At 43.9% G+C, this 22,504-nt stretch overlaps 1 protein-coding gene across 2 annotated transcripts in view; it reads right to left on the reverse strand.

Annotated features, from left to right (window-relative positions):
• LOC135911326 (supervillin-like) overlaps positions 1–22,504 on the reverse strand; it is a 174,012-nt gene that overhangs the window by 112,869 nt on the left and 38,639 nt on the right. For both annotated transcript variants that reach the window (XM_065443552.2, XM_065443553.2), the window contains exons 10-14: positions 22,280–22,399; positions 19,742–19,966; positions 17,561–17,891; positions 15,946–16,138; positions 13,509–13,941 (exon numbers count right to left, since the gene is read on the reverse strand). In XM_065443552.2, the coding sequence (XP_065299624.2) occupies positions 13,509–13,941; positions 15,946–16,138; positions 17,561–17,891; positions 19,742–19,966; positions 22,280–22,399 (1,302 nt within the window). The remainder of the gene's footprint in view (positions 1–13,508; positions 13,942–15,945; positions 16,139–17,560; positions 17,892–19,741; positions 19,967–22,279; positions 22,400–22,504) is intronic.

Raw genomic sequence — 22,504 nt, forward strand, 5'->3', positions numbered from 1 at the left:
GAGAGACGTTCACTCGCCCTCGGTCGTCTTTTTCGCACGAAAATCTGGTAGCCGAACGCTACAACCGCACTAAACCTCGCGAGCCCTTTCTGCCGAACAACGTGCTTAAAACCGGCGCAGTTCATCCCCACGGACGTGCGACCGAGGACAAAACACGGGTCACGTATGCGAAACTGGGCCCGCGAAGCTGTAAATCCCGCCTACCTCGAGACGCGCAGAAATCGCCTATTCCCGAGAAAGCAGGCGCGAGACAAAGCTCTTTTCCTTTTTTTCTTTTGCTTTTTTTTTCTTTCTTTTTGACGAAGCATCTGTTTATGCAGACGCGCGTCTATATGAGTACATATGTCTGTCGACTTGCCATTCATGCGCGAAAGTATTATGGCGCTCTGCCGAGAAACGCAGCACGTCTGCAGCTGCAGCTGGTTGTGGTGGACGCCGAGTGCACATACCGAATCTTCTCGAGTGTAACCACACCGTTTCCTTCCAGCACATGACGATCGGAGTGCGAATATACGCTTAGATTCAAACGAACAAAAAAAACATGTTATAACGCCCGAGGTTAGCAATATTGTTTTTGTATTGTGTAGTCCAGCCCGAACTTATTTCGAAATAAAATCGTGCGCAACGCGTACGAATGGCGTTCAACGGCTAAATACTGCAAATAGCTGTACCAGATTTGTTGCTGGGAATCTTTTCCTGGTCTTCATATCACGCTCAGTGTTGTCATACTCGGTGCGCTTATCGACGCTTAACCGCTTGCACCGCGCTGCAATGTGTCCGAGGAGATTGATTTTCTTTTTTTTTTCGCGTAAAGCGTAACAACGTAAATCAAGCAGTGCAGCGATTGTCGAGACACCATGCGCACGGCCTCCAGGATTGCACGCGCTCGAAGATTTTTCTCCGGCCGTCCCATTCGACGCGCTCCCCAGCAAAAAAATAAATAAATAAATAAATAAAAATAAAAAAATAAAAGAAAATGTGATGCAGCGTGCGCGCCCGGCCACCCCTGGATGGCGCTGTTAGCCGAGGGCCTTAAGGGCTCCGGCGCACGTGGAGGCGGCCCTAGAAGACAGACAGCGCGAGATCGCAACGTGCGCATCGCCTCTTTTCGCGTGTCGGAGATTTTCGCAGGATATATCCCAGACGACTTTTCAGGTCTGCCTCGAACATTTTGACGTCTCAACCAACTAGTGCCTGCATTTTTAATAGTCCTTTTCTATATTCTTATCCACTGATGGCAGGCCAGATCAAGTTATAGCTCAGGCCGACCTCAGCCTTCCTGTAAATAAGTTTCTCTCCCTCTGTCCACTGATTTTGTTGTGCTTATGTTTCACGATTCATTTTTCTAAACAAATATGTAACTTTACACACCATTCGTTGTTTGAACTTGTAGCTTATCGTAGATGGCAGAGTTTAATTTTTTGCAACTGCTTTGTCCTTGTTTTTCTTTCTTTTGCGCTTTGCATTGTGGCGATTCAGCAGTTGATATGGCAATTGCTACCTTGTAAGCATACTCTGTAGTGTAATTACCTTTGTGTAATATTTACTAGTATTTCACCGTGTGTAGCCTTTCCTGTTTAGTTTTCATTTCAATTGTACCTTTTGCACCGACTGTATTGGTCTTGCACAGAAGTACGTTAAGCAAATAAAGCTAATAAAGTTGATGCTTTCTTTCCCTTCCATAACGCTCGTTTTACTTGACGTAACCATAGTTTCCACCTCACCCGATGCCTTCCTGAAGGCCGGCAAGGTATTCATAAATATGTATATTCTTAAAATAAATAAGATAAACATGCTGTAAGCACACACGCGGCTGGGAAGATGCATGCGAATTTGTGTTCGGTGTAACTAACATTTCAATCGTACTGTTTATAATTATAGTTCCCACTCAAGCAGGCATTATCATATGCTAATAAACGGGTAAATGATAGCAAAATTTATCATTTCGTGCTCTGCGGACAATTTCTCGCTCCATACTGCCTTGAAACTGTGGCACACAGCCTGCAATGGCACGCAAGCACATGCAGCAGAACACATGGATTTTCTTTAATCCGCAATGAAACCTTTTTAAAGCTTGCTACGGCTTAGCCGAGACATTTATGTGTTCGCACTTTCAGTGTCATTTGACCTTGAATGTTCACTTTTGAACTGGCATACCTAGTCCTGCGAGTTAGATTTGTTGATTCGCTTACAAAGCCAGCAATACACCATAGTTTAAAAGATCAATGAAAGGGGATAGTCTGTGGCTGGTCATACTTTCTACCCATCTAATGACCAACTCTAGCGCAGATATACCACATTTACATACCAATGGGAATGTAGTGAGAGTATATGTGCGCACAAAAGAAATTAACGCATTAATATTGAATAGCCAACAGCAGATGCCTTGCTCCTTGTACACCTTCAGCCATCATTTCCTAATCGATAAGGGATTACATAACAGTGAAACATCCTGTTTATCTCGCCTCATCCAAGGCACAGCAACAGTACCCAAGCATGCGAAAGCCTTCTCAAAGCATGAAAAGCCCTTGGGTGCAAGCACAGTGGAGTGGAGAAGGAGCCGGCCATGCCCACCATTAAAATGAAGCTCTCTCCATGCGAATGGGACAACCACACCAAAAGCTACCAGCGTGCGCAAATCTTAATAGGCCATGCTACATGGCGAGCTGCACTAGCTACCGAAACCAAATGGCATCACCAGTTTCCTTCTTGCCTCCGTCCATATATGGCCTTGCGCGGCGCCGGAATGCATGACTATCGGTGTTGGACATCGATGGGTTTCTGGTGGCTGGCAAAAAAGTGCAAGTGAACCGTGGTTCTCGCAGTATAGGGAGAGTTTGTATACAATGAATGTATGATGGTTCCAATAAGGTTAAAATATGCAAGCACATGAAGGAGAACGGGACAAACGCTGGACTACGAACTAAGTTTTAATTCGAAGAAAATCCCACTGATCGTTGTCGCGCATGTGCCAGGAAAGGAAAAGAAAAACTAAATGGCAAGAAACATGTGCTCAGCGCGATATATTTAATGTCTGGTTTAAAAATGCAAGCTCTATCAATGAGTTGGATATAAGATTGACTTGCACGCATTTCAGTACTCAATTTTCTTGTTTAGACTGGAAATAGAAACTACGAAGCTTTCCATGTCAAAGAATTGGGGACAGGATTGTGCGAATATATAAGTGAACTTTATGTACAACTTGCTGATAAAGAGCATCTGCCTCCCGACACTCCAGTAACATTGAGAGGCTGACCGTCCTCCACCACGTCTACACAGAAGGAAGGTTCAACGTCAGTCAAAAGGCAAGAATGAGTACCATATGTGTGCCCTATTCTCAGTCTATACAAGAGGATATCACATATTGACTTCGTTACTGAAGCCCAATTCCCGAAGTGTGGCTGAACTATGTGGAGCTTATTTGATGTTCCCACATCCCACAAGAGTTGCCAGTAGCCCCTCAGTTCCTTACGCAAGAATGACTTCAGGTCTGCGGTTGTAACAGGAATGAACGGATTGCTAGCTTTCTTCGTTATGCAAGTAGACATTTCATCTGCAAGAATGTTACCCTAAGGCTTCTGTGCTATGAGATGCACAAGTTGTGCATTGTGGCGAATAAAGATAGTTGATTACAGGGCCGCTTTGTTTTCACAGAGATTTTAAAGCTTTCACGATGCTTAGGGAGCCTTATAGTAGCTTCGTTTTCGCAATTTTCACAGCTGCCATAACTGCATAAGCTTCTGCAATGAAGATGCTGCTTCCAGATGCAAGAAGTCTCATTCCTAAAACGTTGGACCTATTGCTGCATGACATGCTATTTTGCAGCTTCGATACAGCTGTGTAGAATTTCGGGCAATTACACTTATGATAATAATAAAATTGCACTTGATTCAAAACCAACTTTCCCTGCCCATACTAAAAACCTTAAAGGGGAATGCCTAAAAATGATAAACCTACTTAAGATGTTGTCGCAGGCAACATGGGGTAGTGACAAAGTGCTTCATGAACTTGTGCAAGAGCCTCATACGTTCACACTTGAACTGCAGCACTGTAGTGTACCCATCTGCTACATGAATTTCCTTGAAGATGCTGGACCCTGTTTCCCACTTAGGTATTCACCTCAGAACCGGTGCCTTTCAAACAAGTTCAATACTGAGCCGCTATGTTTAATGTAATAAGTGGCATCTACATTTGCAAAGGACATATTCCAGTTTTACATATTTTCTAAAAGTACAATCTAATTGCAACCATCCCTTATATCATACAATTAATGATACCTCATCAGCTGTACTTCTTCATAACGGAGATCTAGCACGAGAGCCATTCTCTCTGCGTGTCAAAGAACTCACCTGAGAAATGGGAGTACAGCTCCTCGATTTTCATCTAATGGCTCCAGTGAAGCGGCCACCACCATGGCAGTGCCATCTCGCAGAATGTGATACGTGGTTTGTAGAAGTTATTAAGCATGCTCAGGAGTTACAAACACAAATGTACTTTTTATAACTTCAGTCAAAGTATACGCAATAATGCTATGGATACCCAGAGTACAATGGTGGAACTTTCTTAAAGAATGACTTGTCATGAATGAAGGAATCTCGTACATGTTGCAAGTATAAGACCAAAGTCGCATGGAACTAGGTGCTAAAATTAAATTCTGGTGTTTTGCGTACCAAAACCGCGATATGATTACGAGGCACACAGTAGTGGGGGACACCAGATTAATTTTTACCACCTGGGATTCTTTAACATGCACCCAATGCGCAGGGAACAAGCCTTGTTGCATTTACCTCCCATCACAACGTAGCCACCATGGCCGGGATTCCATCCCAGGAACTAGGTGTCTAAAGTAATGAAACAGATGAGAGGACAAGTGGCAGCTACCGAAACCATGAGAACATGCAAATGGATACCAGCTTTTTCCTTAGCCTAAGCGTGCCAGGCAAGCTGACAGCCTCAAGCACAGCCTAGTTGCAGCTGCTTTCAATAAACTGCCCATGCAATTCAAACAAGGCTGTCTCGCTGCCCCTCTTGTATGCCATGGTCAAAGTGTGTGCAGAGTCCCACTTCAGGCTAAAATCGAGAGGCCAGTTCGCAACTCGGCTGCATGAGGTTGATGAGAGATTAAACAACTGTTCATGAACTCTTGCCATACAAAGCTAGGCCTATGCTAAATCATTCAATTCCCTACAGTCACATAACAGCTTAAATATCAACGTAACAGCCATGAAAGTAGCAAATTTTCTTTTTATCAACATTATCAAAGAAATGTTATATGCAGTTACTGCCATATTTATCCTGACACATTCAAGCAATTGTGTACAACTCCCCTCTTCTTTATTATTACCACCAAGATATAAAAGAAAAATGGCAATTCAGGGTACAGTCGGATCTCGTTACAACGGACCCTGATAATCCGACAAAAGAATGTCTCGTTTTATCCAAAGTCCTTAACATCCAAAATGCCTCACTTCCAAAACCTTCGTTGTGATGTCTAACAGCTTTATTGCAAAGAGTGAGTGACAAACATCTTAAGTAAAAAACAAAAAAGTCGCAGTTTTGCCCAAAAGGTGAAGCATCGATTGCGATAGCAAATTAAGCAAGATTAGCACGGCAGCAGCAGCGAGCGAGCGAATTGACCTTCGTGTTACCTCTCACTTCAATGCAAACTAAACATCGAAAGCACAGCGCATACGAAGCTATCGGCACTGGGCGCACTTTGTCTACATCGCAGACTGCTTTGAAGATGAGGCCCACACAAGCATGCAATCTGTAGAGATCGCAGATCGCTTCAGGGTATGGCGGCCTCACCGTAAGCAGCCGCCGAGTAGAACCTACCCTCTCTCGCACGCCCTCCCCCCCTGTGCCTTGAACACCAAAGAAAAGGGCACAATTCTGGCCTGCCTGCCTGCCTGCCTGCCTGCCTGCCTCCCTCCCTCCCTCCCTCCCTCCCTCCCTCCCTCCCTCCCTCCCTCCCTCCCTCCCGTAATATTGAGTTGAGCCGAAATCGTCTGCTGATCCTCACAAGTCAGTTGTCAGCCTGTGTCCACACGGTGAAAGTATGTTTTGTAGACGGATTTTGAAAAAAATTGCTACAAATTTCGTCCACTGTAGTCGACAGTCCGTTGTAGCGCAGTCCATTGTAATGAGTATAGACTATTTTGGAACAGTACATTTGGCGTATGTACAAGAGGGGATAATGATGCGGTATCTGTAACCATGAGCCGAATTGCATTCTTGTACTCTTTGAAAATAGCACCTAGTAGAGAGTTTTCACATGACATCACAGATGCAGCTTCCCATCATGACGGCCACGATGACATCAGTGCCCTAGATAGTCATATGTACAGTGTTATGGTTCTTGATGAAGTTTGTTTTTTCACTGCATTATCACTCAATTTGTCACTTAGTGCAATGCAGACATTTTTATGCTGTCCTGTTGTTTACGCAGCTTCTAGATGTGCAAGTTCCCCAAGATGGTGGTCACAATTTGTGTGCATATGGGCATGAGTGGATGCGCATGTGTCATGCCATGTCTCAATGCCAAGTGCTTGTTTCAACGGAAGGTGCAAAAACACAGCTTGGCATGCAGTCATATCCCACAAAAGTTCACCCCCTGTATGCAAGGCACTGGTTTTCTCTGTAGGTCTTGCTCGTTTGAGGTGGTGCCGAGCAGTGCGGGCGCGCTCTCAACGGCTCTGTTTACGATTGTATCCTGTTGTGGCCAAAATAAACGGACAACGCCTGAAACTGGACCACATATATCGGAAGGCGTAGGGATGTCACCGATACTAAGTTTTTGGTGATGCGAACCCCGGTTCTTCCGAAATTGAATATCATCGCCTGCATGCCAACTCGCCACGCTAACCCTAAGAACTGGCGCGGAGAACGCGGCTCCAGGAGCCTGTACGCGGTCTAACCACTATGTGGCGAGCAGCACTCCACCCCATATGGACCCGGACCAACCAGAGACCACAATACACATGGACCAGGACTCCTAAAATCAAATGGAGGCAGCCACGAGTGTTGATGACGACTCTCTCGCCTGACGAAGTGAATTACGAGGAGTCCACCACCGACACTGAGAACGCCGAGGACATCAGAAAGCAAGGCGAGCGGCAAATTGCATTATCACTACGAACGCGCAAGAAAGTAAGAAAAGCGCGGACCACCGAGTCGAATGGCGGGGTCAACCACCCCACAGCCATGAGGCAGAGGTGGAGCAACGCGCTGGAGACGCTAGGCGCGTCGCGCTTGCACAAGGACAACGGGGGGGTGCCCTAGCTCCGGAGGAGGAAGTGACGAGGCCCGTGAAGCAATACCACCTACAGGAGAGCGAGCTATGAGGCGACGCGCGGTGAAAAGGGGCCACCCACGCTATAGAGCAGCCCCTCTACCCAAGAATGACATGAATCATTATTAGACCGAAACCAGGATTGGCGATTCGGGAATTGCGCACTCATAATGTATCCAAAGCCATAGTCCAGGCATGTGGCGGACCTGCAAACATCACAGGAGAATTTCTTGCTGCGGATATGGCCGGGCTCCAACATCGTCATAGCAAGCACACCTGAAGAATGAACTGCGAAATGGATCCTGAGGATCAAGGAGCTGGAGCTGTGAGGCAACATACATTCTGTAAACACATACATCTCCACACATGACAACCTCCTTAAGGGAGTCATACATGGACTGGAGCCTGGAACTACAGAAGACGAACTCATCAACAACCTAAGAGTGCGGACGCAAGGGGTACGAATACTCTATGCCCATATGCTTGGCAAATCGAGAATGGCAGTGCTGACGTTCGATGGGCCCATTGTGCCATGCTACGCATATTACTACGGTGGCGAGATGCCATGTATACCCTACCAACCCACTCGATAATATACTGCAAGATATGCCAAAATCAAGGACATAGGACGGATGTCTGTCCAACCCCAACTATCAAGGCTTGGGCGAAATGTGGCCTCGGCGACCCACCAGCGGACCACGAGTACGAGCCCGAGTATGCTCTGTGCGGGGGAGGTCATCCTACAGTGGCCCCAGAGTGCACCAAAAAACTGAAGCGCGTACCGCAAAGGGGAAGACAGCGTATGACAACATAACCGCTTCACAGGAACCCCCAAGAAGAGGTGGCTCAGTTCAGACCGAGAGAACTCCGACTCGCGGGAGAGGACCCGCTCGCGCATTAGGTCGACCTCCCGAGGCCGATCCAACTCCCGGGGCAGAAAACAAGAGGAGGAAAAAAGCGCCAACCAACAAAAGGACAAGAAACAATCTCTAAAGAATGAAGGCGACAAAAGCAAGGTGAGCTGGTCAGCAATAGCCTCCCAACCCACACCTCAAACAACTGCACAGATAACGCACCTAGAATGAGAGCTAAAACTCATGAGAGTTCGCTTAGGGGACTTTGAGCGTGATAATGCGATACTAAAGCAAATGCAGTCGTAGCAACAGAACACACAGGCTAAACCGGCACAGTAAGAGCAAGCTTCAGGGCAAGTTGTACCAGCACCCCAAAAGCACCCTAGATTAGAGGGAGAAAGGCTGACGGTCGAAAAACTCCAGACACAAATCTAAGAGACTTTCCAACAACTATAACCTTCAATAGCAGAACAGATCATCCAACAGGTGTCAGCCCAAACAACACAACTAACGCAACAAATGACTGAGTTTGAAGGAGGTGAAGTCTGACAAAAACTCCAGGTTCTTTAAATTGAAATCACGAAAACTGTACGCAAGCAAATTACCAAAGTCAACATTACAGAAATAGCCAAGAAGCCATACGCCAGACCAGGGCTAGCAGCCATTCCACAAGAAAGCAACCATGCCTAAACATAAACCAACTGCAACAGAAAATTACAAAATCTGGCAGTGGAACTGTCGTGGATACCGGCGGAAAAGGGGACGTTTAACACAGCTGGCGAGTTCAAAGAGTGAGCCACCAGCTGTCATAGCCCTTCAGGAAGTCTGATACCCTCCAACCCTTGACGGATACGAGGTGAACACACACCCGGATTCGGAGAAAGCAATAGCGACTTTGGCAGCGAAATCGATTACCACAATCAAACACGATCCTTTTACCAGCACAGATATCGCATATAAGGGCCTGAACAAAAAGAGTGCCTTTATACTAAACATTTACAGTCCACCAAGCCAGAGAAATAAAGTTTGACAGCCTCCTGCAGGAAACTGTCCGCCTGGTAAAAGGAAGACCACTGGTGATAGTTGGCAACTTCAACGCCAAAGATCCTAGTTGGGGATACCCAAAACAGGACACTAAGAGCAGAAACATTCTGGAACAAACGGAACTCGTCATGACAATTATAACAGATCCTGCAGTGCCCACTAGACAGGGCAACAGTGTGAGCATGGACACCAGCCCTGACCTCGCGATAGTGCAGAATTGTGAAGATGTGCAATGGATAAACACCCTAAATGATTCAGGGTAGTGACCATTACATCATCAGCACCAGAATTCGGACTGGGAAAAGCAAACGACACATAGGAATAGCCAAAATTACTGACTGGGTGAAATCCCGCCGGATGCAAAGCCAACAAAGCACCACAATCTACGATTTAAGTAAATGGTGTGAAAATTTAACAACACAATAGAACAAAGTCACAAAAAAACTAGCCCGCACATACAAGATACCCGAGATAGACCCTCACTTACTGCATCTCTGGGAGGCACGCAGAAGACTAATGAAAAGATTGAGGCAACAAAAACAGAACCGGAAGATAAAAGTACACATTGCAGAAATCACCCGCACAGCGGGAGAGTACGCATCCAAACTAGCTACGTCTAATTGGGAACGCTTCTGCGACTCCCTTAATGACACACTGAGTAGCACAAAAACTTGGCGCATACTAAGAGCAATTATAGAACCAAACAAAACCAAGAACGAAGGCTGTAAAGCGGTGGAACGGCTAATCCGTGCATATCCAGGGACAGAACAAGAACTTAAAGAAGAATTATACAGCAAGTGCTTCGGAACAGACCAATCTCCGCCACCCTGACAGACCAAATACGGGGAGGCGCCTCACCCTGAACTCGGTAAACCCATCTCCATTAAAGAAGTTAGAGCTGCCATAGCGAAAATGACCCGAAACACAGCGGCAGGCAAAGACCCAATAACTAAACCCATGATTAGAAACCTAAGCAATGAGGCTTTACAAGCATATACTACATTTATAAATGAACATTGGCAACAGGGTACTATTCCAGGGCAGTGGAAGCACGCTCAAATAGTTTTAATTCCCAAGCCTGGCAAGTAATTAAGAATTAATAACCTTAGACCAATCTCCCTAACTTCCTGTCTCGGTAAACTATTTGAAAGAATAGTCAACTCTAGATTACAAAACTACTTTGAGGACAAGAAATCATTCCAGACACTATGTCTGGATTCAGACCCAAGCTCTCAACTCAAGACATCCTCCTACATTTGAAGGAAGAAGTCCTGACAAATATACCAAGATCAAGCGAACACGTTGTCATGGCCATCAACATAAAAGAAGCTTTTGATAACTAAGCCACCAAGGAATACTCGATGGCTTGGCTGAAACAAACTGCGCAGAGTGGATATACAACTATGTTCGCAGCTTTTTAAACCAAGGAACCGCCGAGATTAAATTTGGAGCACTAGAGATCAAGACCTTCAAGGCACCCAACAAGGGCACTCCCCAGGGCACCAATGCTATTTAACGTGGTGATGATAGGCTTTGCAAAGAAACTACAAGCCATCCTGGGTATCCAGCACGCCCTATACGTGGATGACATTACAGTCTGGAGTGTCACCGGATCGCTACGTGAAAAAGAAGAACGATTACAAGCAGCTGCCTGTGAAAGCGAGACATACACGTGCGAGCCAGAGGGCTGCAATGTGTGTCGGAGAAATCTGAGATTATACGAGTCTGGAGAGGCAAAAGGAATCGCGACGTCCAGGCGGACCCTACCCTTAAACTGGTAATCAGACTTTCAAATGATGCAATACCTGAGAAGACCACAATCCGGGTACTCGGCATGTGGCTACAATCAAATCAATACTGCCAACGCAGGCTTAACCTCATCAAGACAGCAACACAACAAGTCGCAAGAGTGATAAAGCAGGTAGCCACAAAAAAGGACGGTGATGAAGGAATCAGACAACCTTCGCCTAATCAGAAGTCTCGTGGTTAGCCACTTCATTTACAGCTTGCCATATTACCAGCTAACGAAAACAGAGGGATGCAATCAATTCGTGCTTAAGGAAAGCATACAAGATCGCCCTACAAATTCCACATGCGCCTCAACCGAAAAACTCGTGTCTCTTGGGATTCATAATACATTCGAGGAACTGGCACAAGCTCAACTGATAACTCGAAGAAACAGACTCGCACAAATCACCACGGGTAGGAAACTCCTTGGCAGACTCGAGTATCACGAGCTCCTAGAAGAACACTGCCAAGCTAAACCTTTCCCCACAAGAATCAGAAACGCCATCAATGTGGCGCCCATACCCAGAAATATAGACTCAACTCTACGTGCAGGCAGAAGAGAAGCCAGAGCTGCATACTGTACATTGAAAAAGAAAGGCATGGAGACAAACCAAATTTCCGTTTCGCGGACGCGGCAAGATACCCAGGCAGGCACGAAAGAACGGTAGCTGCCGTCACTGACTACTTGGGCAGAGAAATCACTAGCGCCTCCACTCGCAACACCACTATCATGGAAGCAGAAGAAATCACCAATAGCCCTTGCTAGCAAAGCGATGGAACCAAACCAACAATAAATAACGATCCTATCAGACTCGAGCAGCATGCAGAAGCTACCTCAGGGGACAAGTATGCACCGCAGCCTATAGGATTATACGAGATATAAAACCCCGAGCCAGACTTCACCTTTTATGGGTACCCAGTCATGAGGGAATCAGAGGAAACGAAGAGGCCTACAGAGTAGCTCGTGAGCATGCTACACAGCACGGGTGCTCACAGGACGCCTCTGACGACCTGATCCCAATTGACCAGAACTACTCTGCAATTTTAAACAATCACAGAGGAAATTGAATGAAACTACCACCCCCGGGTAAGAATCTCAGTAAGGAAGAACAGATTATATGGAGAAAGCTGCAAACCTATACATATAACAACCTGCATATTCTCCACAAAATTCATTCCGAAAGATATACGGACACATGCCCATGGTGCGGGGCCACGCCAACCTTAGACAACATCTCATGGACATGCACGGCATATACTCAAAAAAACAAACTCTGAAATTATGGAGCGTGCACAATGGGAGGCGGTGCTGTCCAGTTCACAGGAAGAGGTCCAAAGGGCCATAATCCGACAAGCAAAACTGCGTGCGAAGCCAGTGGGGCCCTTCTCTAGGGGCTCCACCCATTGAGAGTTATTCAATAAAGTTGTTCTGTATGTTTTACTGGCAACAAATTCGACACTCAGTCCACAAGGTCAGATGTTGAATTGTGCAACATTTTTATGGGACACACAGAACAGAAAGACAACCGTTTCTCTTCCGTGTAGTGCTTCGTTGTGTGTTTCATCTGTACCATCAAAATTTTTCGCAATTCAACATCTTGTATGCTATACCAACACGCCCAGTCTTCAACCTCCACGAGGCCAGATGAACTTGCCCCTAACCTGCTAATTCACTATCTCCGAGTGCTGATGAAGCAGTAATTAACTGAAGAATTCTTGAAGCTGTCAGTTTAAATAAAGACTGCTAAGTAATTAAGCTCATCGCTGTATTTAACTTGCCACACCGTTACATACCTGACACAGTTTCTAAATGTACATCTTGTTCTGCCGGCTGCTTGCAACCTGCAGGCCACAGCCTTACTTTTTTTTTTTTCTTGTAATAAAGGAGCACAGACTAAAAGATGGCTCCATGAGGTAAAAATTTATTGCACGAAGTAAACTGTACAACCAGTTTCAAGCAGCAGTCCACTGTTAAAAATAAGTATAATGGCTTACAACATATTATTTTAAAGCTCACCCCCCTCAAGCTATAGAATATATAAAATCAATCGACTCGTCAAACCTCATGTTGACTGCCGAAAAAGTAAAAAAAAGACAAGCAAGAAAAGCTCCAACCTAAAGAACAATGCTTTACATCAAAGAGAAAAGAATGACCTCACTGGCTACAATAGCACCACACATCAGCAGTCTAGCCATGGGAAAGCCACACCCAGTTCAAAGCCAAAAGTGGAACAATGTCCAAGCAACTATCACAACTTTGCAGGCACCATTCGAATAACGAAGCTTCGGATATGAAGCAAGAACACAGCTCACAGCCACTAGCAGCAGCAGCAGCAACAAAAATGAAAAATAAAAATAAAGAAGAAACCAGGCTTTTTCACAAGCATGCAGGGGTAAGGCACTGAGAGGGAAACGAGCAACATTCTCTACAACTGGACAGCACTTGAACCCCCGAAGTTGCCACATGGAAGAGATGCCACATGCCACAAGCAGGCAAGAGAGTCAGATCAGAGAAATGAGTTTCCCCTCACCGCTCTTCCTCCTTGCGGCGCAGTGAAGCATTGAGCTTCCTCTGGACTGCCGGGTTTGAGATGACCTTGCGGGAAGCCTGTGGTGAAGAGCCCTGCGCAATCACCAGATGTCGCTGACCACCCAGAAGAATTTTTTTCTTGTCCTCGGTCTCACTGCCTTCCTCGCTAGACGATTCAGAGCTTGATTCAGAGCTCGACTCCTCTTCCTCCTCTTCTTCGTCCTCCGAGGATGACTCGCTGCCGGAGCTTTTTGGAGACTCGGCAGAGGGCTTCTCCGGCTTAAGAATGGGCTTCATGGGAGTTGGAGGTGCAGCATCCGAGACAGGCTCTTGTTTCAGGATGCCTTTGACGTCTTCCTTGACTTCCTGATGTTGGTCCTGCTTCAATATGCTTTTGACAACAGGCTGGGGTCCCACTTGCACCTTCAGAATCCCTGGTAGCAACAGATCATAAAAGACATCACCAACCATGCCGTCACTTTCACAGTGCAAGAATAAGTGCCGAAAGCAACTTAGAAGGGTTGTAGATGGTTGTAGCTTAAACCTCTGCGATGGCTTGCATCCAATAAAAATTTTACATCTTGTGACAAGTAGACCTAGCTACCTTTTTCACTACTCATCAATATATGCTACTGACTAGATAATATTTATTCTATCAAGTACTATTACAATGGATAGGTATAGCAGAGTTATATAGTTATGGTAAAGCTACTACGATCTCACTATTTTTAATAAAATAAAAGCACCACATTGACCTCCCTCTCCTTGCTGATAACCCTGTTTGGAATGAAGATGTAGCAGATACAAGAAAAACTATTTGAAACTATGTGATCAGCTCCAAGATAATGCTCGCAAGGGTGCTGCAACTGTGGCATCTTAAGCACTTTTGTTAAAATCAAAGAAGCTATGGAAAGCTTTCTTGCAGCAGGTTTGCCCTACTAATAATGCAATGGTAGTTGCTAAAAACTTGGGTTTTCATCATGTCAATCATCTACCGTACCAGCAATTTTGAATACAAGAAAAAACTTGGTAAATAATTATGATTCAGCCTTTGCAGCAAAGCAGTATTCAATTAACTGGTCTTTCCTTTTAGATACACTCTTGTAACCATTTTTAGTAAGCCATCAGTGGCATGTTGCTGCAACAATTCCTTAAAGGTAGCAAGAACTTTCCAGCACTCTTGCATTTAAGGTCAGCGCTATAGGTGTGGACACCAATAGCGCAGGCTTCTCCCAACAGCAGATGACTTTTACTACACCAACAGATTAGTATGCATACAGACCTAGAGCTGGGTTTAGGAATCCTCAGACTTTTCTTCATGTTAATGGAACAAACGGATGTTTCCAGTGGCTGCCTATTTTGCACACAAAACGCTGGTAGCATTCATTTTGCCATCTGCAGAGCGAGACATTTTTGAAAGCTAAATAACAAGTAGCTATGCAACACCCATGAGAACTCCACTCTTTTACTGATCTCATCAAAAACCTTGAACTTGGCATTTACGTGATGCTACAATTTGAAGATCTACTGGCCACAGTCTGTGCAAAAATTGATGTATCATTTTGGCTTAGCCTTATCAGGACATACCTGTTTATAACGGAGCTTTTGTGAAAAGGGACACACAGTCGAATGCCTTTACATCGGTGTGCTTGGGATCTCCAAAATCGTTTGTTACACAGATCACTTCATTGTAACTGTTGTGCATTGCCCAGATCACAATAGAACCAAGACAGAATTATACCTTCATCGTACAGGTCATTTCACTGTAGAGGAGTTCGCTGTAGAGTTGTTCATTGTGGAGACGCTCAACTTTATTACCTTTTCATAGAGATACCGTAATGATTCTGGAGACTTCTCTAAAATGCTAAGTATTTCCCCAAATTGAAAACAAGCAGTGAATGCCTCTTTCAATTGTGAAGATTTATTATCCTGTGTACATGTTCAATCTTTCACATTAGTCTAGTTACACAGCTGTGCTAATTGCATTTAAAGCTGCACTTCAGTTATGGCTTGCAGAAGTTGCTATAAGCGTCAACATGTAAACACAACTGTATATGCAGGATGCCAATGGGTTAATCAAATAATTATGGTTATCTTTTTCATTAGCATGTCTCATAGTGTGTATCATTAATGAATAGTGCATCTTGAATAAAATCTATGCTCATTAATGCAAACTAGTAACTTCTATTTAACTTCTAACTTCACCGCCTGCCAAAAAGCTTTTGGCATGACCAACTGTTGTCTTTCATGAATGGAAAGTACTAGTATAAACACTAAAATAATGCACAAGGCTAGAAAAATGACATCGGCAAACTCTTATAACAATATTTTGCTATTACCTCCAGATTTTTCATACATTTCCACCATATTTTATCACCTCAGCTTGCACCAGCACTGCACCAGAGTCGCACCCCTTGCTATGCAAGAGCCGCACTTGCCTTTCGGGATGGTCCCAGGGGCAGGCTCCACTGGGTCTTCTGGAGGAGATGAATGCGAGCGTACACGATTGAGTGGCACACCAAGTGTGGCCAACGCAGGCACGGCAGGTTCAGCGCACGACTTGGACCCTAGAGATCGCCGCATACTATTGGATCGCATGGGTGGCTTTTGCGTGAGCACATCCAGGGTGACCTGTGGGCATAAGAGCAGGACACTAGCAAATTTGCCTGGCATTAATGAGCACCAGCTAGTAATGAAATGCATAAAATTGTGATGTAAGCAAGAAAGCAGGGTACAGCATCTTTGGTTTTCATTAACCCAAAATTTGAAGGGTTTTTTTGGTGTTGTTTGTATTCCCACTTGAAAATATTGTTTCTTTCAGTGAATATTTTTCCTGCTGAAGAATTGTCCAGAGAAACGCCGGTGACAGTTCAAGTCTGCCTTACCAGATTTTAGGTGAATACCTTGTTCACTAATTTTGTAGTATACGAGATTACTGTAGGTAAGTGAGCTATTATTAAGTACAGCCTATTATGAAGTATACGCCACGTTAACAAGTGGCACATGCATGCCACAATGCATGGCAGCGCACATTCTGTTTGTGCTCGAGTTTGCAAATAAGGACCCCGTGTTGTGCAATCTCCCTGTGACATACAAATGCCATCGGCTAGTTGTGCCATAAATTTGTGCCAGCACTACAATATTAGCACACGCATGGCTACAGCAATACGCTAAACTGCGTATCATATGTGAAAGTGTTGCATTGCTTTTGAGAACTTAACTTGGCGTGGCTAAAAAACACTCTTGACTAGTTAATAACCAAAGCAATCCGACAGGAAATCAAGAAAGCATGTAGCTATTATTGCAGAAATAATTTAACATGTCAAAAAACGTGAATTACAGGAACATCGGCTTGATAAACAAAATACTTTGTTACAGCTACAGCCGCACATGTCTGCCTCCTGCAATGCATAATAGCTATCGCGCTCACTTATCACTGTTTTCAGAATGCCTCCAGTGAATGACTGCAACTTCACTGCAGATCAAAATATTCCGAGAAATGTTCCACAGTGTTTTCTGTGTTACCACTTCATGATTAAACGCTGACTGGCAAGCTTTCCCTTGCACAAAAAAAAGATTGGTACCATGAAAATTGGTTTTCAGACCCTTTAAAACAATTTCTATGCTACTGTGTTCAATTCCTGAGGTAATGTAAATATTTAGTACTGTGATGCAGGGGGTTTATCATACTCGAGTGAAGTGGTACCACGAGCACAATTCACCACAGGTAAGAAAAATGATGACTTCTTAGGATGGCTCTGTGGCAATGGCATTTTGCAATAGGCGAGCCACATTTTGATGGGGAATAAATGCACAAAAACTTTAGTACGCAAAATGTTGCAGAACACCAGGCAATCAAGATTAATCTGGAGCTCCCCACTCAGCATCTCATAGCCATGGTACTCCTTCAGGATGCTAAACACCATTACTCAGTCATTCAACCGATGAACCAATCAATCAACCAGCCAATCAATCAGTCATAACTTATTGACAGACTGAAGACAGTAGCCCATGTTTCCTTTGCCAAGGGACAGAGAAAGTAACGCAGCTCACCTTCTGGTTGAACATCTTGAGCTTTTCAGCCAGGCTCATCTTGGACAGATCATCCTCCTTGACTTCAGGCTGCTTATCCTGTTCCTTGATCTCCTTGGCTGCCAACTGCACTTCCTCCGTTGTGACAGGCTGTGTCTGGGAGCGCAGGCGGCGCTCGGCAACAGTGAACCGTGCTGGTCGTTTACGCTCTGCACCATTTCGGGTAGCATCTAGCACGGCTGACTTCTTGAACATTGACACCTTCGCAGCCACACTAAGCTTGCTGGGATCCGAAGAGTCATCTTTGGTTGCATCAACAGTTTGTACAGGGCTTGGTACTCTTTTCTGACCACTGCAAAAAACAGAACATGACAATGTAATAGTGGTACCTGCTAAGTGGGTGTTACTACACCAACTTCTTTGGTACCACAGAGATATCACTTTTCAGGGGTTAAAGTGATGTTGCCTTAGGCAGTGCCATACATGTAACTGTAGAAAGATGGTTGGCCTTCCCAAGTATGTAGTTCCAATAAAAATATTTAATACATGCGAAACAAAAATTTCTAGAGCTGACACTTTTGTGGCCACTTGAAAGGAACTATAAAAAAATAGATACATCTGCAAAAAAAAAAAAAGAATCTGTCAAAAAATTTAGGATATATGTTGTATGAAAACTTCCCTAAAGAATATAATCATACAACTGCTCTATGGGTACACAACACAAAAGATTAGTCCTTCCAGTGCCCATGACATACAGTGAAGGCATTCTTCAACCTCATGAGGCAAAGGCATACTGCATATTTTGCAAACTACTTTTTTGTTTAACTTCGCACTCCAAATAGCACAGTTTGCAGTTCGGTCTCTTTTGCATTTTTCTGGTTTGTGGTGAAGTTCTGGTAATGGCCTTCTATTAAAAAGCTATTTTTCAGTGTCAAGCCAGCAGCAGCTGGAGAAGCCCAATTCTGAACAACTGCCCGAGGCTGAAGCTTTTTAGAACTACAATTGTTCTACACAGTGCGAAAATTCGCAGTGCTACATGTTGAACACGCAGCAGACATAGAAGTGCACATGAGAAATGCACTTTTTGAAGAGGCTTAAGAAATGATAACTAAACATATCAGCCGACTACCAGCTGCCAACTTCTTCCAATTATTGCCCTTCAGCGCTGTGAATTCATTGATCAATGTAGTGTCATTTCTGTAATCCTGTGGTAATACCAAGGTGCACACATTTCGGGAGTGACAGAAAGCATATGCCAGAGTAATTTTTACACTGTGCGCACCACAATTTAGCAAATGTTGCATCAAAAATCTGTTTAATCGTCGAAACAAGACCAAAGCCAATTCTAAAGGCCCTTTTCCTGGTGTACAGAATATAGCATTGTCATTTATCACTGTTGATTGACCTGTATATACATGGGAATGAAAAAGTTGAAGGAAGCAAAATTTATCTGCAAGAAAAATAGGGCAAATTTCCTTTTCAGAGTTTTCAATTTTGTGCTTGAAATGCCCAGGTGATGATGTAGTGACCTAAAGTTATTTTTAACATGTTTGGCATTTCTCAAGGTGCGAAAAGAACCCAGAGATGTGCCCAGACTTGCCTTTTTACATCTTACAATGCATGTTTAGTCTTGTCTACAATTACCTATTCGCAGCCAAGCAATTTCTTGTCTCCTTGGATAACAAGCATTTGGTTGCACTTAGACCTCACATATTTGCAGTTTCACAAATGAAATCAGCCAACCTACCATAATTCAGCAGTATGGCTACTTAATTGAAAAGTTCATTAGATTGTGGTTTTGTCAGGTAAAACACTAGAATTTAGGAGGCATGCCATAACCTGGGACTCCGCATTAATTCCGACTACCTGGGGTTCTTTATATTACTATGCACAGTAAACAGGCCACCATAGACAGGATTTGACAGAGCGACCTCAATCTTAGCAGTGCAATGCCACAGACGCTAAGCCACCACAGCAGGTAATGTCTCCAATAATGTTTCCATTTTTTAATTACTTTTTCACACTTGGAAAATATCTGCAACAGTATTATTGCCAAACAACTGCCCTGTGGGAAGGTTAATTCCACCTGCTCAAGGAAATTACAGGCATAGGAAGTTTCACTAAAAAGTACAGGCAAAAGCAATGTTGCCACAATATGGCTCCATGCAATGTATAAAGGCTTACTAGTGCAGGTACACTTACGCAGCATCCATCTTGATTGCCTCCTCCAGCTCTTCCGATGTAACTGGCAGGGTACGTCTGCGTTCTCGCTGCTGACGGGTGCTTTTGGAAGGTGGGCTGTAAGGCAGTGGGAATTCCGGTTTCTTGCTGTACGCCTGCGGATCCTGCCTTAAGGCTTCCTTGTTGAAGATGCTTAACGATGCTTCCTTCAGCACCAGATTGCGAAAGGACCGCACAGACTCCAGGCTGTGTGCAAAGAGATGGAATTTTATACATACCTGCAAGCAGGCAAGCAAGCATGCATGCACACACACACACACATACACGTAGAAAATTCGGCAACAATTGCTTTTACATGAGAAAGCTACATCGAGGATGCAGAGGAGACTGAAGAGTTCCAGGTTATTGTTTACAATACTGAGTTAAACAGAGTTCTGCAGAAATGCGCAATGTAGAAGCAGGTTTACAGAGGGCAAAGATTGTGCCGAGCTGAAAGTAGCAATAAGCTGTATATGAAATCCCTACAGGCAGCTTTGACTCTGCAGTTCAATAAACAAGAATTCATGCTCATTCAAGCATCAAACCTGGAAGAGCTGCCTGCCTTGGGCTATTTCTTTTGACAGATAAACTAGCTGAGCTGACCACATGACAGGTGCCCTAGTTTCAGCACAAGTATTTTAGCCTTTCGCATGTTTCGCAATGTGAAAGCAAGGGTAAAGATTCAAAGCACAGTATTGCGCTTGGCTCAAGAGTACTGCAACCACTAAGGCAGTGCATCACATGTACTTATAATACAACGAGTGTGTTGTAACCCAAAACCACTGTGCACAAAACGAATTGGATTGTGCAGCAAAAGAGAAAATTAAAGCTATGATAAAAAAGCGCACATTGTTTAGAACACCATAAAGGCAAAGGTGGTAATACAAGTTACTTGATAATGTTTTCTTTAACAACTACGCTATAATTAACTCCTTCCAAGTCCTGTCTTAATGCCTTCGCCAATAAATTCCCTCCCAGGTTTTCAGTCCTGGCAGAAGTCTCAATGTACCATGATACTGTAAATGCAATTCACTGAATAAATTTTACGCATAAAGCGTATTGAGCATGTGATTTACGTACACAGTGGCTGTCCTTTAGCAAGAGAAATATTTTTAACCATGCCATTGCACTACTGCCACATCTTCCACCATGAGCAAGGCTGCAATTTATTTATCACTGCTAGAACTGAGAACTGTACAAGTATGTAGCCTAAGCAGACTTACCAGCCTTAAAATATGAAAAGTACTACTGTCAAAGCAAAAAAAAAAAGAAACTAGAACATGGTGAAATATACTCAAAATTGCTTGATTAGTCACATGACTGCTTATTTAAAGAAATTTTTGCAGACTTGTTCAGTAGTGATACGGAAACAGTACTCTCGGAAATGTTCAAGCTAGTTTGTGAAATATTCACGTAACTAAAAAAAAAAATTAAATTATGGGGTTTTGCATGCCAAGACCACAATCTGACTATAAGGCCTGCAATAGTGGGAGACTCCCGAAATTTGAACTACCTAGGGTTCCGTAACGTCATCCTAAATCTAAGCACACGGGTATTTTTGTTCACCTAATGGCCAAAATTTCGGTAGTCATGATACGTTTGTTCTACGAGAGAGTAATAATGCTGTCGGTAGATTTAAGAATCGAGAGAGTTCGGAAATCAGGCTAAAAAAAAAGAAGAGAAATGTTGGAAACTATCCACATTCTCTTGAAGTTAGTCTTGCAGTTATGTGGACAAATATTGTAAAATAGTCAATATGACTGATAAACAGTCCTTAAAAATGAAAAATTTTACAATGAAATAATAAAAATTTGCAAATAAGTTTTTTTTTTTTTTTAAGATTTCGATGTGCACTTGACTTAGAGAGGCCATTTGGTGGGTAGCAACATGAAGCTGCTGTGTCTTGCAATTCATTTCTCCCACCCTGTGCAGTTAACACAGCCCACTGAGCAATACGGGCACATTTTTCTGGCAACGAAGCACCATTACGTACATTTTTATTCGTGCCACTGACCGCCTGTCCACACTAGTGTGGTGATGTGACAATCCACTATTTTTGTGTTGTTCTTCTAACTCAGTGAGTAAAATAGTGCACACTTGACACCGCACCCAACATGATAGCAGAAGAAAAAAAGTATGGCACCTTGCCAGTTGGTACAACATTTGTAAGTGGCAGACTTCAGGCCACACTTGATGCAACTGAAACAAGCTAAAATAAGCAAAATTATTTTTGTGAATGCTGTAGTTGGTTTGACTGTTTGGCTATACTTTTTCGGCAAAGTTATAACACAAAGTGATGGAGTAAGAATTCTTGTTATTTCTCAACAACATCAACCTGGGGGCATTAGTTGTGGCAAACATGCGTAACTGGTTCGCTATCAAATAAGAGTAAAAAAGGGCCCAGTCTCAAATTGCTACATAGAATGAACACACTGCCAGTTGAAGTTGTCCTGTCAGATGACACAGACACTTCTGAAGCATTTTTCAAACAAGAAATGCCACAGGGAAAATAGCACATACTTATCTGTAGCCTTGATCTCGCTGGCTGTTACAGGCTGGGTCTTGTAGCAGGATGCATTTCGCCTGAAGTATCTTTTCTCTTCTGGTGAAGACGTGCTGCCGGAAAATCCAGCAAGTGGCCTGCAATGGCATCAAAAGTTCTGCTGGAAGCACAAATGCAAGCTATGCAAACATCTTTCCAAACACGTGACACACACAGCACAAACCTGTAGAAAAGTCAAGAGA

Source organism: Dermacentor albipictus, chromosome 1 (genome assembly GCF_038994185.2).
Source record: "Dermacentor albipictus isolate Rhodes 1998 colony chromosome 1, USDA_Dalb.pri_finalv2, whole genome shotgun sequence".
In the NCBI taxonomy this organism is placed as follows: domain Eukaryota; kingdom Metazoa; phylum Arthropoda; class Arachnida; order Ixodida; family Ixodidae; genus Dermacentor; species Dermacentor albipictus.